This window comes from Planococcus citri, chromosome 1 (genome assembly GCF_950023065.1).
Source record: "Planococcus citri chromosome 1, ihPlaCitr1.1, whole genome shotgun sequence".
Classification (NCBI taxonomy): domain Eukaryota; kingdom Metazoa; phylum Arthropoda; class Insecta; order Hemiptera; family Pseudococcidae; genus Planococcus; species Planococcus citri.
Window position 1 is genome coordinate 70,468,449 of NC_088677.1, and position 16,426 is coordinate 70,484,874.

The 16,426-nt window shown below is 32.9% G+C and overlaps 2 protein-coding genes across 5 annotated transcripts; both read right to left on the bottom strand.

Moving 5' to 3' along the window:
• Window positions 1–2,490: 2,490 nt before the first annotated feature.
• LOC135841737 (xylulose kinase) lies at window positions 2,491–9,893 on the bottom strand. The gene is made up of 11 exons (XM_065358921.1): window positions 9,540–9,893; window positions 9,203–9,436; window positions 8,936–9,115; window positions 8,753–8,854; window positions 8,554–8,685; window positions 6,043–6,196; window positions 5,545–5,689; window positions 5,275–5,390; window positions 4,996–5,169; window positions 3,314–3,411; window positions 2,491–3,214 (listed from the first exon to the last, which is right to left on the bottom strand). The coding sequence occupies exons 1-11, from the start codon at window positions 9,591–9,593 to the stop codon at window positions 2,993–2,995; spliced, it is 1,611 nt and encodes a 536-aa protein (XP_065214993.1). The 5' UTR covers window positions 9,594–9,893; the 3' UTR covers window positions 2,491–2,992.
• A 772-nt stretch (window positions 9,894–10,665) lies between these two features.
• LOC135841810 (glycerol-3-phosphate dehydrogenase [NAD(+)], cytoplasmic-like) lies at window positions 10,666–16,029 on the bottom strand. Of its 4 annotated transcripts, none has more exons than XM_065359044.1 (10): window positions 15,658–16,029; window positions 15,403–15,580; window positions 15,184–15,324; window positions 14,952–15,093; window positions 14,757–14,869; window positions 14,444–14,674; window positions 14,259–14,365; window positions 12,831–12,923; window positions 11,997–12,102; window positions 10,666–11,519 (listed from the first exon to the last, which is right to left on the bottom strand). In XM_065359044.1, the coding sequence occupies exons 1-9, from the start codon at window positions 15,699–15,701 to the stop codon at window positions 12,000–12,002; spliced, it is 1,152 nt and encodes a 383-aa protein (XP_065215116.1). In that variant the 5' UTR covers window positions 15,702–16,029; the 3' UTR covers window positions 10,666–11,519; window positions 11,997–11,999. The 4 variants fall into 4 exon arrangements, with proteins under 4 accessions (XP_065215116.1, XP_065215263.1, XP_065215189.1 ...); XM_065359191.1 differs by lacking the exon at window positions 11,997–12,102 and adding an exon at window positions 11,599–11,652 and having other exon boundaries at window positions 15,658–16,026; XM_065359117.1 differs by lacking the exon at window positions 11,997–12,102 and having other exon boundaries at window positions 15,658–16,028.
• Window positions 16,030–16,426: the final 397 nt, after the last annotated feature.

Below are 16,426 nucleotides of genomic sequence, written 5' to 3' on the forward strand. Positions count from 1 at the left end.
TTCAAAATTTTAACAAAAATTGTCGCTTTTTTTGAAAAATGGTGAAGGATTGTCTTTTTTTAAGCAGGAAATTCCAAAAAATCCCACATTTTATTCAAAATTGTCCAAAAATTCTCGCTTTTTCAACGAAACTTTGTGTCTTTTTTGGATAATATAATTGCCAATCGCCAATTTGCCATGAAGTCTTGTTTCTGTTCTTGGGTTCTTGCTCAAATTGTCAAAGTCAAAGTTGCTAAAAATCAAAAAATAAAATAATGTAAGTCCTAACTTCGTAAGGCTAAATTCAAGTTTTTTTTGCCGAGAATATTCAATAGATAAGTACGCTATACGCTTTTCTTTTTGCTAAAATTGTCAAAATCTTGGATTTTCGGTTTCACAAAAAAATAAAAATTCTTAAATATTCTTGCTTTTTTTTTAAACCAAAATTGCTTACACAATATTTTTCGCCAATGATTTCCATAAACGCTTGTTGTTTGAATTTGAAAAAAATTAACAAAAAATTTCGCTTTTCAGAAAAGTTGCTAAGAAATTTCACTTTTTTCCAAAAAAGTCTAAAGTTTTTTTTAAAACCAAGTTGTCTAGAATTCTTTTATTTATACCTACTGGAAATATTCAGAAAGCATTTCCTTTCGCTGAAACTGAAATTATCAAAATATTTCGATTTTTTAAAAATGACAAATTTTTTTTTGTTTTTTAGAAAAATGGTTCGGTATTAGTTAATTTTTATGAGCGAATTCCAAAAAAGTCTCACTCTCACTTTCATGACAGAAATTTCAAACAAAAAGTATCATATTTTATTTTTAGCCTCTTAATTACCTAACAAAAGGTCCTACATGTTTTCTAAATTGTGATAGTCTTGCACACTCTTGCTTTCTTACAAAAAATTTCATTTTTTTTTAGCAAATTTGCTCAAGTGTATTTTTTTAAAGAATTACCTACTCAAATGTTTTTTTTTTGCTAGAATTCTATAAAGTTTCATCTATTTCCAAAAATTCTTTTTAAATGTTTCATTGTTTTGACATGAACTGCGAATATATAAATTTTTTTTGAACTCTAATTACCGACCTTAGTTTTTAAAACTCGTGTTCCAGCAAAATTTCTGAAAAATTTCACCTCGTTTCCAAAAATTTCAAAATGCCTTCCTTTCTTTTTACACAATTGTCCAAAATTCTAGCTTTTTTACTGAAAATTACCAAAAAGGCTTTCCTTGTGCTAAAATCGTCAAGATTTTGCATTTTGCCAAAAATTCTCAAAAAATTATACCAAAATATCCCATCGCTTTTTCGATCAAAATTGCAAAACGATTTTTTCCAATCATGAAGTCTTGTTTTTTGCTGAAATTGTCAAAATCTTGCGCTCATTGCAAAAATATTTACAAAAAAAAACTTCCATTCTAGCAAAATTTCTGAAAAATGTCGCATTTTTTCAAAAATTCCAAAAAGTCTCCTTTTTTTAAGCAATTGCCCACAACTCTAGCTTATTTGCCGAAAAATGCCCAAATTGATTTTTCTCTTGCTAGAATTGTCAAAATCTAAAAATCTTGCATTTTCCCAAAAATTCTCAAAAATTTCCCCCTTTTAGCAAACTGCAAATTTTTGGAGAATATTTCAAAAAGCCTCACATTTTTCCAAAAATTGTCCAAGTCTCATTTTTTTGACAGAAATTGCAAAAATATAGGTATAGTTTCTTGGTCTCTATATTATTATTATACTTATAACAAAAAGGTTTTTTTTCTAAATTTTTTATAATTCTTACTTTTTTACAAAAATTCTCACCTTTTTTTTTTAGAAAAATGGCTAAAAAGTATTTTTTTTCTTTCAATAATCGCCCAAATGTCTTACAATTAGTTTTTCGCAGCAAAAATGCCTGAAAAGTATGCTGATTACTTCTTTGCAAATAATTCTCAAAAGGTACATAGTTACTGCTTTTGGCCAAAAAATGTTATAAATCCTAAAATCAAAAAAGCTCGAACTGCTCGAAGTCTACGTTAAAATGTTTTTTTTTTTCTATTTTGATGTTTTATCACTTTTTTGCTTACATTTCAGTCACATTTACAAGCTTTTTTGGTTATCAAAGTCACCTTTTTTCATGGAAAAAATTGAGAGTATTCGACTACCTACCTACGTACGTCTTTGTTGGATCATTACCTGGTTGAAAACTGACAAAGTGACAAGTATTAATTAAATCACGTGTTATTCTTTTGAATTTTTTCGATGTAATTAAAATTTTTTATTCGTTTAAGATCTCAATTTTAAATTTGGTATTTGTATCTACATTATGTTTGTCCCTTTTTTTGCTTGATGTTAAAAATGATATGATACAAAAATTTAGCTTATTCTCAGTGTAAGAAAAAAAACATAGTTTTCTTTCACACTTTTCGACCTCTAATTTTGCTTAGGACTAATTTCATCGAACTTGGGTTATTGCAAGTAAGTAATATTTGGGCAAATATTCGTGTACATTGCACAAAATTTCAATAAACAGATACAATTTCTACTTTTCAGCATAACTTTATTTTAAAAAATAACAGTAAAAAAAACGATCTCAACAAGTAGCATTTTTTTAAAAACAAAAGAGGGTAGAGGGGGGAAAGAGGAGAAACGTAAAAGTGTGTTTAAGTACATAGACATACAATATACTATGACAATGTGGGAGAGAGACTTGTGTAAGGAGGAGGGAATAGAGAAAAAAAATAACAACGATCGTTAAACGACGCTTAAGTAAAACTTAAAGTTAAGCCCGAGGAAGACCCTGCGTGAGTTACACGAAAACAAATAAGTACATTTTTAAAAAATTAGTTAAGTACGAATAAAATACAAGTACGAACGCACAGGTTCGGGTGGTACCCGTCGCTCGTGAATAAAAAGGAATTACGTTCACAGAGAAATTAATTAATTATACCAACAGCCGTTAATTCGAAGTAAAGGTGAGGCGTTGCACTGTGTTTGAGTACATGCAACTTGCGAGTGTATGTCGTTTCAGCGACAAGTGGTCACGTTTTGTTCAAAACGTCGCTAATAAAACGCTTATAACGAGTCACCATCGGCGTATAAATCTGATCGGCATCGCCGTAAGGTGTGCACACTAACGTGGCAGCGTTAACGTTGCTCGTGATACGATCGAAATACGCTACCGGGTCCGGTTCTTCGGAATCGTTTCGAAGAGCGTATTTGGCTAAATACGAAGCGCCCAAAACCGACGAATTCGCACCTTCCTGTTAACATGATTGAACATGAACAATAATTTTTAGGTAAACTTCGCAAAGTATGTACATACAACAAAGCGATTGGAAATGGATGTGCAAAAATCTCACCAAAACGTAAACTGGTCTATTGAAAACATCGCTTAAAATTTGTAGTATAACTTTATTCTTCGAGGCACCTCCTGTGGCTAAAATTTTACTGTTTGGACCTGGAACAATGAGTATGTCGAGGATGTTAAACATTTAAATTTATTTAGGAACCGGTATACTACGTACTAATATTCAAAAAAAAATAAAAGTTGATTTTTCCGTAGATCGTTTTCTTCAACCACTTTTTAATTTCAACGTATGTAATTGTGCAACTTTTTTTGAAAATTATAATTTTCATTCAACATTTTTTTGAAAGGTTTAAAATTGCCAAAAACAATTTGAAACTATTTTCAATCGATTCGGAATCAAAAATAGGCTGCATACCAAATTTCAGTCGAGCATCCGAGCTAAAGTTGATTTAGACAGATTTTATGCCGTTATTTGAAAATCTGGAATTTCCAAAAGTTGAAGTTTGAATGCACAGTGAATTTCAGCTTTCAACTTTATTGAGTAAAATTTGGTAAAATTTCAATCTTTAAAAATGTGATGAAATTCTGATTTTCTACCATTTTTGGCTCTTTTTGGTTTACAAAAATTCACCAAACATCGAAAAATGGAATTTGACGTCTAAAATTATGGCATGATGTTTTCATTGGCGACTCCTTTGGACTTTGAAGCTATAGAAGACTTTGATTTTGAAAGATCAGATAGACAGGTCAATGACCTTAAAAATCTGGCAGATGCTCATGAGAAGCCAGACAAGTCAATGACTCGAAAAAGCCATCCAGCCAGCCAGATGGGTCAATGAACTTAAGAAGCAAAATATGTAGACATACGACCTCGGAGAGCCATACTGATGAGTCAATGACCTTCAGATGCCAGACAGAATATAGAAGACTTTGAAAGGTCAGACAGACAGGTCAATGACCTGAAGAAGACATCCGGACAGGCAGATGGGTCAATGACCTTAAGAAGTCAAACATATGCACATGAGAAGCCAGACGGATCAATGACCCGAAAAAGTCACCCAGACAGCTGGGTCATTGACCTTAAAAATCTAGACAGGTAGACTGAGAACCTTAGAAAGCCATATAGATGGGTCAATGACCTTCAGAAACTAGACATAACATAGAAGATTTTGAAAGGTCAGACAGACAGGTCAATGACCTCCCAGACAGGCAGATGGGTCAATGACCTTAAAAATCTAGACAGGTTGACTGACGACCTTGGAAAGCAATATTGATGGGTCAATGACCTTCAGAAACAAGACATGATATAGAAGATTTTGGAAGGTCAGACAGACAGGTCAATGACCTTAAGAAGCCAAACATATGCACATGAGAAGCCAGACGGGTCAATGACCTAAAAAAGTCGCCCAGGCAGGCAGACGGGTCAATGACCTTAAAAATCTAGACTGGTAGACTGACGACTTTGGGAAGCCATACTGATGGGTCAGTGACCCTTAAGAAGCCAGACACCCTTGGAAAGTCATACTGACGGACCAATAGAGTCCAGACAGATAAGCATACGACCTTGAGAGGCCAGACAGGCAAACAGAAGATCATGAGATGGTAGACAAGTAGGTCAGTGACCTTAAGAGGCCACCAAAAACATGATCCAGAGCGTATAAGCCTGTTTTTCTTTTGTTCTAAGAAACATCAGACTAATTATTGTATTACAGAATTACACACACAGCGACTTACCTATAGCGACCCCAAGATCTTCAGCATGAGACCTTTTGGCAATAAATTGACCTTCGATTAAAGCTCGGAGTTCTATTTCAATCGACGGGAATTTAGATATGACATTGTCGGCTTTATCAAATCGATATTCGCCTTGAGCCCAGGGCAGTATTTCTTGCACATCAAAAAAATACCCTAAACAAATCAAATACAAAACAGCAGTTGTAGACATTAGTTACAGTTACAATTATTATCGCGGTTCAATTATTTTGTATGATAAGTATGGTGCAAAATACTAACCCACGTTGCCGAAATTACCACGCGGCGTTCTCTCTAATATCGAATTGAATTCATCCCACGATCGATTGGCAAATGTATCACGGAAACGTTCTCTGGTTAGCGAACCGTTTTTAAAACTGCGAATAAAATAATTGATTGATTACAAAACAAATAAGCACCAATATCACGCATCAAAAGCGATTATTGTACCATACAAGTAGGTATTGAAAATAATCAAACGTCTCCAATCCACGTTGTAGATAGGTAGAGGTACCTTTAAATATTACCTACCATAGTAAGCCCATAAAAGCGTCACTCTTCAAAGGATTCACTGATACGTGACATTCTGGTAATACAGTCTGCTTATCCAACCATAAAAATACCGTATCGCTGGTTCCCAAGCTGATTGCAACGTCTCCAGCTTTCAGTCGCATTCCTGCCGAAGACAAAATGGACCATGGTTAGGTTATTAAATGGTTATAATGTAACTAATCGATCACCTGTACAATTTATAATTAAGTAACTATCATCTAGATGCACGAATAATATTTAAGACAAGCCCACAACAAAACGACTATCTATCTAGTTAGAATTTCACTCATCGCGCGAAAAGAGAGTTTTGAGAAGGATTTCATGGAATCTACTATGTACATACGATTATTTTTCATAAACTAATTCGATAACAGATAGATAGAAGTTTGTCTTTTTATGTAAACGTGCGAGGTGCGATGGTGCGATGATAACAAATTGTGGTCATCTCGGACTTGTTCGCATAGCACTTGTACTTACCAATCAACGAGGCTGGATTATCACCGGTGAACGACGCGACGCGACAGTTGGCATTAAAAGCGAATCTTTCCACAAAATATTCATTTATAACACCGAGATCAGCACCACAAGGGACAGGCTTACCAAGTTTATCGGCAAGATTTGGCGCACACGCCTATAAAAATAGGTATACATTCCAACATGCAAGCGACGTCATACCAGCATAACTTCGTATTAAAACCCATATACCCAAATATTTGTAATAATCAAATTGGCAAATGAAACAAATTTCAAAGAAGGATACCTTATAAGAGAAGTACCTCAAACTAGCGAAAAAATTTCTGAACTGAACACAGAGGAAACTAGGTATATGTAGAGTAGGTACATCACTTTTTAGTTACTTTTTCAACGTTTTGGTTACTACCAAAAAATTTTTTTTCAATTTTCCAAAAATTGTATTTTTTCACACATCGTGAAGAAGAAAAAATTCTTGAGCGTTTTTTTTTGAGGGATCTCTTCTATTTACTTAGGTGGTAAAAGTTTTTCCAGGAATGTGACTCTTGAATTTGAGTGGTTTTGTGTGGTTTAAAATTTTTTTTATCTGTTTAGACATCACCCTTTTAGTTTTTTTTGTGTGGTTTAAATTTTTTTTTATCTGTTTAGACATGACTCTTTTTAGTTCACTTTAATAATTAATTTTTTGGTGAAAATCAAGGATCCTGTTCATCCGAAAATTGTCAAGAATTCTCATTTTTTCGATGTCCTTTTTTCAAAAAAATTGTCGAAGTCTTACTTTTTACCAAGAATTGCCAAAAATACTCGTTTTTATAGCAAAATAGCTAAAAATTGTCGTTTTTTTAAAAAAATTCCAAAAAGTATTTTTTTTAAAATTCCAAAAATTATTTTTTCCAAAAAACTACAAAATTTTTTTTCTAAAAAATTGTACTAAATTTTTGTTTTTTCAAAAAATCCTGGCCCTAGCCACAACTGATCGACTAAAGAGGTCGAAAATACGACACATGAGACAAATTTTAGTTTTTTGGGCCAATTTAATTAGGAAATAATTTTTTCCCATTTCTGGCCCAAAATTTAAATTTTCAAAAATTTTTAAATAATTTTCAGCATTTTGAACTTTTGGCTTTTGGGATAATTTGAGGTCCTCTGTGGATTCCTCTTTGTTTGGTTCCAAAATTTATGTGCCGGTTAAGATACTTTCCTTGTAAGTCTACGTAGATTTTGAGAGAAACACATTAGCTATACAGGGTGTCCGGGGAATGGAATGGTGTTACAAACTTCAGATTTATTTGGATACAACCCGGTACAACTAACCGAGAAAAAAAGGTCATGTGAAGATGTGGCCTTTTTTCAAAATTGAAGGGGCTACAAATGATTTTGAATACTACTTTTAAAAATAAACAAATGTTGGTTATGATAATTTTTTTTCTTATTCTAAAATTTTAAAAGTTTTTGAATCTCAACAATTTTCAATTTGCTAAAAATGTTATTAAATTTACAATTTTCTAGCGTCAAAAACTCTTTAAATATAACGAAGTTCGTTTATTTTTTGACATAGTATTCATTTCCGCATTTATTTTTTTCATCGCGATTTTTTTAAATTGAAAATCATTTGTAGCCCCTTCAATTTGCAAGTTAGGCAAAAATTCATAATAAGTAATTTTGTTCATTTTTAAAAGTACTACCAACCCCCATGGTCAAAATTGGATTTTGGCTCTTGGATTTTGAAAATGTATTTTGCCCCTTCAATTTTCAAAATAGGCAACTTGTTTATCTTACGTTTTTGTTTACTCTCGTACCCGGTTACATCCAAATCTGAAGTTTTTACCACCACTCCCCGGACACCCTGCATAATAATGTATCTCCCTTTCCGCGTAATTGATGGTGATGCGTTCCATTACGTACCCAAGTAATTTGTACGTAAGATTCTCAGTGAAAAAAACAAACTGATACGCAATTTCATACATAAATACGCTCGATTGTAATAAATATTGAAAAAAATAGTAGTGATACTGCACGTCTATTAATAGGTCTGCATAAAGATGTGTAACAACTGATACGTCAATCGACCTTATTTTGTAAAATTCAGTTATCAATAGAGAAGGAATTATCTCAGATTTTTATGTAACCGTCGATATTATTTTGAAAGGGGCACCTTCAAATATATTAGGTATAGTTTTTTGCCCAAAAAAATTTATACGAATGATTTCGCAAATTGAAATGGAAGTTGAGTTGTTAACGAAGTAAGACAAAATAATGCATTCGCAAGAACACGTAGTGGTGAGGGGGGGGGGGAACAAAGCGAGGCTCAAACAGGACTTACCATACGGTAAATTAAACGAGTCAGTGAAAAATGCACAAATTTTAAGGCTTCGAAAATTGAAAAAAAAAACAAACAAAACATCAAACAAAAATAAAACCTACCTAAGACCAATTAAGGAGAAATAGGACTAGAAATAATTCGAAAAGCGAACGTATTTTTTCGTTAGAAATGATTCGGTATATCGACACACGTACCGTAAGGCAAGTTGAATTCCAGTCTTTGGTTTGAAGATCCAATAAATTCATTCCGGATCCGTCACTCAAATCAATGGGAGCGTATCTACCTAACAGCAACGAACAACCGAAACTGCTAATCAACGAGATCCTCTGCAACAATACAAAATACATTCAAGTAACGATCTTGCGTATAGTATAATTGTATACAAATATTTACCTCTGTATTTTCGTAAGCTATCTTCTTGGTTTCGGCAATTTTGGAAATTTGGGGCCCGGAAAATCTCTCGAAAGCGACAGCTCCGGTTAATTTAGCCAATTCCTACGAACAAGTTCAATTTACTATATGCATTGCGAATACGATGAAATAATTTTTTATTTTTAAATCCACTTCATCTCATACTTCAGGACCACCGACAGCTTCTTCTAGTTTTCTGCAATAAGTCGACGTGCTCGAATCCATCCATACGGGCGAATCGGGAATGGTGAACGAAGATGCGAGTTGAGTATGGAGGAAGCTCGTAGGGTCGAGATTTCGTAAAACATTTTCGCTTCCTTTTTGCCAGTAAACTGTACCGTGTTGCTGGAGAAAACCATTCGAACATTGGAATTAGATACATATTACGAGTACCAATGGAGCTTTAGAATTGCTCGATGGTCGAAATCTTACCTGAGCGCTACCCGAAACTGCAGCTATTTTGCCAAAATCGGCGCCTGCGACTTGTAGTTTATCTAGCAATACATCCATCGCTTTAACCCACATAATCGTGGGAGTAGTGATAGTTCGGCCATCTTTTGAATGAATTACTCCTTTATGAGTACGAAATTCGGGAAGTACGCTGTCGAACTCTACGCTTTCTTCCAATAAAACGTTCAAATCTTCGCCAACGATGATACCTTTCAACTGACAGAGTAATCAACAAATAAATTAGTAAATTATCAGAAAGTATTCGTTGTGTTGTGAAATCGAAAATGTCGATTTGTAAATGAGAAACTGATCGTGTTACCTGTTGAGTGCTAAAATCTAAACCTAAGTAGGTTTTTTCACCTTCCATCAACATATTGAAGCACAACGAACAGAACTCGCATACGCTAGATATTGTAGACAAACGTCGAAAGATTATTTTACCATTACTGAGGTTTCAAGAAGTAGGAACATAGCTTTCTCGGGTGGATTGATACTGAAAGATCAAAGGTGATACTGATATTCAAAGTCAAATAGTAGTTCATTTCATCGTAGAAAAGCTAGATTGTAGCGGAATGCGGAAAATTCCTAACTCGCGAAAATAGCGAAAATGTAGCTTATCAGTGTTATCAGTAAAGTAAAGGTTCATGTTGGAACTTATTTTGTCAGTTCGTAGGTGGATGAGGTGCAATGAGAAAAATACATCTTGGCAACTGGCAAGTGATGGAAAACTGAAACTAAAATCTGAGTGAGATCAGTAAAATTAAAACTTGAAGCTAAAATAAACAGAAACTGAAAAAAGCAAAATTGAAACTAAAAACTGAAAACTGAAAAGGAGCCAGATCTTTTGACAACAAAAAAGCAAGATTCAGGAAATTTTGAGTTTTGACTTGACAAACAAGAGGTTTTTTCTCTTCAGCTTTCCTTCATTAAAAAAACACGACTTTTGCCAATTATTTCAATAAAAGAGGTTTTCTTTTCTCTTGGGAATCTTCACTGAAAAGATTTCTCATCAATTTTGCAATTTTTACAGCTAAAACAAATTTTTGGGACGAAAACCCAAACTTTCTGGGAATGTTGATCAAGTAATAAAGGGTTTTTCTGTAAACTTGAACCAAAAAAAAAAAAAAACAAAAAACAGTTTGATAAAACACAACTAGTCATTTTGCTAAATCAAACAGAAAACAGATTGTTTTTGGAAATTTTGTTTAAAAAGTAGAAGTTTTTCACAAACTAGCCAAAAACAAGACTTTACTTTGGAAAGTTTAGGGCCCAAATTTCCCCTATAGGGCACCTGCCGGGCGAAAATTTACTGTGGGTAACTTTCAACTCCGAATGAAAGTCTCAGCTGAATTTGATCAAAATCCGCCGACTTGGTTTTTCATGAGTGACGAAGTTCGGAAAATCATTCTCTTTTCTGTCTTCACACTAAACAAATCTACAAAAAAAAATATTGAAAATTTGTATTCATATGCAAATATTTCAATACAGGTGCAATTTAATTTCTTAAACATATGCGAACATCCATACAGTATAATCAGTGTTAATCACTATTTTTTATAGAAACGTGCGACGATATATGTATTATAGGAACGATACAACGTACATACGAATGAACTTGAAAGCACACTTCGTATTCATAAAATATCCTTAAAAACGAATTGGTGCAGTAAAATGGAAAACAAAGTTTATCACTTGAACGTAATTTTTGCCTACCATATTACTATACGAGATCCATTTACACAAAAATAGATATGCATACTGATTGAGTAAATTATTACGAAGACTAAAGAATAAATTATATGAAACTAAATCAACATCGGAATACTTTTTTAAAAGGACAAATTTTTTGGTAACGCAAGTAAGTACTAGTATTAAATAACTACACCGTTAAACGGGATTTTTAAATATCTGAGCACCTATTCCAAAATTTCAGTATATCTTTTAATAATTAAAGTGAATCATATCATATCGAAGAATTCAAACGAAACACACCTCAGGCTCAATGGTAACATTTCAATTGGAAAATAATTTAAAAAATATAGTCCCATACAATTATAATAACAATCATGCACATTTTATCACAGATACATGTAGAAACATCAATCATTCATATCGAGTTAGTACAAAAACGACTATTTAATTAAAATGACACATAACATGACAATCCTGGATTGCAGTACTTAAATTTAAAATTTAACAGGTATAACTAATGAAGAAGAGTAAGCGATACTAAAGATGGCACTGGTTTACAGAATGGTAACCTACCATCTCATCTGATGGCATTTTTCTGTTATATAATCTGTGAAAATGAAATTAGAGTAAATACTTTTACAGGTAAACAATTAATAAAATTACTTCATGCATCATGCAACACTTACTTTCACTAAAACTGTCATTGTAGTCCGTAAACCTTTCAATCATAATGTTTTACTCTAAAAATAATAATTTCCGTGAGTAAATCGAAAACATGTAATCTTAAAAAAGAGCTATCAAAGAGATGACTTTTGAAAAACGAATCCTGCAGTTGAAAATCTGCCTACAATAACAGTTTTATGCAAATCTGGGTGTTATTTCAAATCAGAATTTTATATTAGTCTTATTAGCCAGCAGTCCAACCGTCAGAAAGTGACAAAGTTGGCTCGCATTTTTGGGACCCAAAAAATTGCGTCCAACGTTTCAAGTTCTCAAAGATGAAAACTCTAAACGTAAACAAGAAATTTTCAGCAAACATTTCATTTCATTACGAAGATAATAAAAATGTGTAAATACTTATTACAGTTTATCGACGCATCCAATACGTGAAAAGTGATATTGTTAACCGACTAAATCTACTAATCGCTGGAGCATTTCTTGCAGTATTATAGGAAGGAGGCATTCTCAATCTGTAAATTTTACAATTCCTTCAATTTCCTCATGCTGAAAATTTGCCATGCACTTTCATCAGCATTTTTTATTTCAAAGCAGTCAATCGTAGAAAAACCGTGCATGTACAAACGAAGAATCTCGTGATAAAAATTCCATAAAACATGATAACCTCGAGTAATTAATACTTTTTTAAAATCTTTCCGACAGTAATTTAAAAATGCGATTGAAATCGTGTATTAAATTTCATCTTGAAAATAAGTTATATACCCAGACAGTAATTTAAAACACGATTGAGATCATGTTGTAAGTGAATTTTCTTATCTGCAGACTTAATTTGTACCTACGTTTTATCTCAAATGACGAGAGAATTTGTCTACGATTAAACGATAAAACTGAAAAAAAATTCCCCAGTGTTAGTTTTCTTCTAAGAATATTCCATGCAAAAAAATACACACAAAGTTGGTTATAAATGTATAAAATTAGGAAATCATCACCTTCGAACTCACCAACAATTCAAATACCGAGCAATTCAACCTTAGTAGCGTAAAATAGAAGAGAAAGAGAACTTAATGATCAATTAAGTATTCAATTTGAAATAATTGGTCTCAGAGAATGATTAATCAGGCAAAAATAAAACATTCCAACACCATCGACTTGCAGACAGAAACCCGAAGAATTCGTAATTCAAAAGCCATCTTCCAATATAAAGCAGCACATTCACGAATAAAAATACAAAATATCATACTTGTGTTCAGGATGATTCCTAATTTGGTCGATTAAAGTATGAGGCGGCATTTGACCAGTGCATATTTTATAAACAGCCGTAAACAATGGAAATCTGCACAAAAAATGGTAGACATATAAACGTACATACCTAACATAAATTCATTAAATTAAGGGTATGCTCTTGGTATTTCATCAGTAAGGCAACCGCAGACATGCTCATATCCGATGTTAAAATATCCAATGGATATCTGGAATAAAATCTTATTGCCCCCACCCACAAAAAAAATTTAATGCAGAGAAAAATGACCAAAGAACAGTCTGATTTTTAATATTAAAAAGTTGAACTAATTTCAGGCAATTTTTGGCAACAAAGTGAAAATTTCTGCAATTTCAGACAAAAATTCCAATTTTTGGCAAAATGCAAAATTTTGACAATTTTAGTAAGAGGAAAGGCTTTTTGGAAATTTCTGGAAAAAAAAGATTCGTTTCAAAAAAAAAAAATATTTTTGGAATTTTTAGAACAAAGATGAAATTTTTCAGCGATTTTTTTGCAATGGCAATTATTGGAATTTCTTGCAATTTTGCTTAAAAAAGCGAGAATTTTGGATAATTTGGAATAGACAATGAGAATTTTCTGAAAAAATCGACAATCATTAGCAATTTTTCAAAAAGGAAACATTTTTGAAAATTCTTGAAAAAGTTAGAATTATGTAAATTTTTGGCAAAAAACAAGACTATGACATGACAATTGAAGCAAAAAGGAGAATCTTCGGTGACGTAATTACAAGGGCCAAAAAACTGATATATTCTCGCAGTTTCTTCCAAAAAAGCGAGAATTTTGGACAATTTTGAAAAAGCAAAACTGTGACAATTTTCGGAAAAGGAAAGACTTTGCTGGTTTTAGGAACAATTTTTTAAAATAAGGAAAACCTTTAAGAATCGAGAATTTTTAGCATTTTTGGAAAAAAGTGGACAATTTTTAGCCACTTTGCTAGAAATCTAGAGTTTTTGTCAATATTTGGCAAAAAGCAACGACTTGGGCAATTTCAGCAAAAATCATGTTCTTATGACAATTACTGGGGAAAAATATTTTTTTGTAATTTTGTTCAAAAAAGAGAAAATTTTGGATAATAAACAGAGAAAAACAGAACTTTTTGAAATTTTCAACAAAAATAGCCATTTTTCTGATAAAGCGACAATTTTTGTCAGTTAGCAAAACTTTGATCTTTTCTTGAGAATCATATTGTATTGGCAGAAAAAATAGATTCTTTTTCGCAATTTTATTCGAAAAAGCGAGATTTTTGAAAACGTGTTAATAAAAAAATTCATAATTTAGACGAAGAAATAAGTAGTCGAATTATTAATGAGCAAATCATAATGACCGTAACTTTTTCACTGCCGAGACACTAGACCCTTAAATCAACGTGATCTGAAATTTTTCACTCACTCATTTTCCATGTTTCTATTTCTGAGCATATAATTCACTTCTTCGGCGGTAACCGGTCCTTGTAATTTTTGACCGTTGAGCATTTCTTTTTCTAAATCTTCTATCGACTGCAATATACATTCAAAGTATTAAAAACACCCAACATTTAAAAAAAAAGAATCGTCAAGTTTATAAATATTATTTACTTTTCCAGATGTCACGAAAGCTTCGGAAACTTTACGGTTACGACCTCCGTAACACGTAGTGATTAAATCAGCCACACCGCAGGATTCGGTAAAAGTTGAAAGATGTTTCGAATTATAGAACGTTTCGGCGAATTTGATCATCTCCATTAAACCTAGACGAATAATAGCTGATTTCGTGTTATCACCAAGACCCATTCCGTCGGCAAAACCTGCGCCGCAAGCTACGATATTCTATGGGAAAAAATTATAAATAACAGATACATTTGCATTGAATTAAAATCATGATAATGAATAATGTAGATGTTATTATTACTTTTAATGCACCGCAAACTTCAACAGTATCGACATCGCTGACGACCGAAACTTTGAAATTATCAGTTTCAATCAAGTCTTTCAAGATGGGAGCCATTACTTTATCTTTACAACCTGAAAATTACAATTATACATCGAATTAGAATGATTTGAAGATCTTTTTTGGAATAAAAATGAGGTATTTTTTTAAACATACCGATAGTCGTTTCACAGAATTTTTCTTCAGCTACTTCGTGAGCTAAGTTCGCTCCCATCAGAACGTTTACTTCAATACCCAGTATTCTATTGATAATATGAGAAATTAAGTCGATTCCACCACCTTCAGCTCTGTCGAAACCCTGTTGAATTGATATTGTACGATGTGTAATATATTACAACGTTGTAATCGTACTAATACATTTTGAAATTAGTACACAAAATATATTTACTTTGATCAACGATAATCCTACGGCAGTAGATTTTATTTTACCGCGTAAAGTTTCACATTGCCCTTTGATGAATTGATGAGGAACGACGAATATCAGAATATCTGCATCTTTGGCAGCTTCTATCAAATCGGGTACAGCAAGCTGAAATTCACACCATCTATTACAGAAAATAATCACGAGTACTCGAATCGAACTAATCGAAGTGAAAATCATACTTACAACATTGGCTGGTAATTTATGTCCGGGTAAATATTTAACATTTTCGTGTTCGGTATTGATAATTTCAGTCAATTTCCGTCCGTTGATATTCTCTTCATAAACGTACATCGTAACCGTATCATCGAATGTATCAAATCGAGCAGCATTATAACCGACAAGTTTAGCGATGGCAGAACCCCTGCAAAATATCATTGATTAGTGAGTTTTTTAGCACAACGTATCGATCGGGGTATAAAACACAATAATTCAACTTACCAATTTCCAGAGCCAACGATGCAGACTTTTTTCGGAGCAGCCATTTCGACTGGAAGAATACAACGATTACAGCTGAACTCAATGGAAGATTATATCACAAGCCGGTACAGCTAGCTTCTTTAGTGCGCGAATACGAATTGATATCAGAAATCTGCAGAAGCTCGGATAATCGGAACTTGATTTTCAGGATATCAGAGCACTAGAAATTATAATCAATAATAATTTATATTAAAAGGTCACCGTGGCCGCCAGATACATGTGACCTATGAATAAAATTTAAAGCAAGTATGAGCTGTACTATAACGAGCGTAACACATTGCGAATCATGTTCAGTTATTTTTGAAACTTGAAAGCTTGAAGAATGAAGATAAGACGGTAACCTTGATCGTGACCTTATGTTTGCCTATTCTAGCATCGAAGGCGAATGCAAAAATGCACCAAAATCTGTTTTGTCAGCTCGTAGGTGGATGGGGTGCATTTTTTTCCTCAGTTGGAGGGTGTTTCGTTCATTCGTTGTAAGACTGGGTGGTTAGTTTTCAACTTTGTTTTTTTTCTGTGTATGTATTTTTTATCTTTAGTACATATAAAACGAGAAGGAACCAAAACATAATGTGAGTACTTCTACTTACAATAATGGCAACATAATTTAAAAAAAAAAAAAAAAAAAAAACGAAAACGAAAAGTACAGTTGAATAAATTCTAATATGTAAAATACGATAATGAATACACGCAGTGATCGCACACAATTTTTTCAAAAACAAAAAAAACA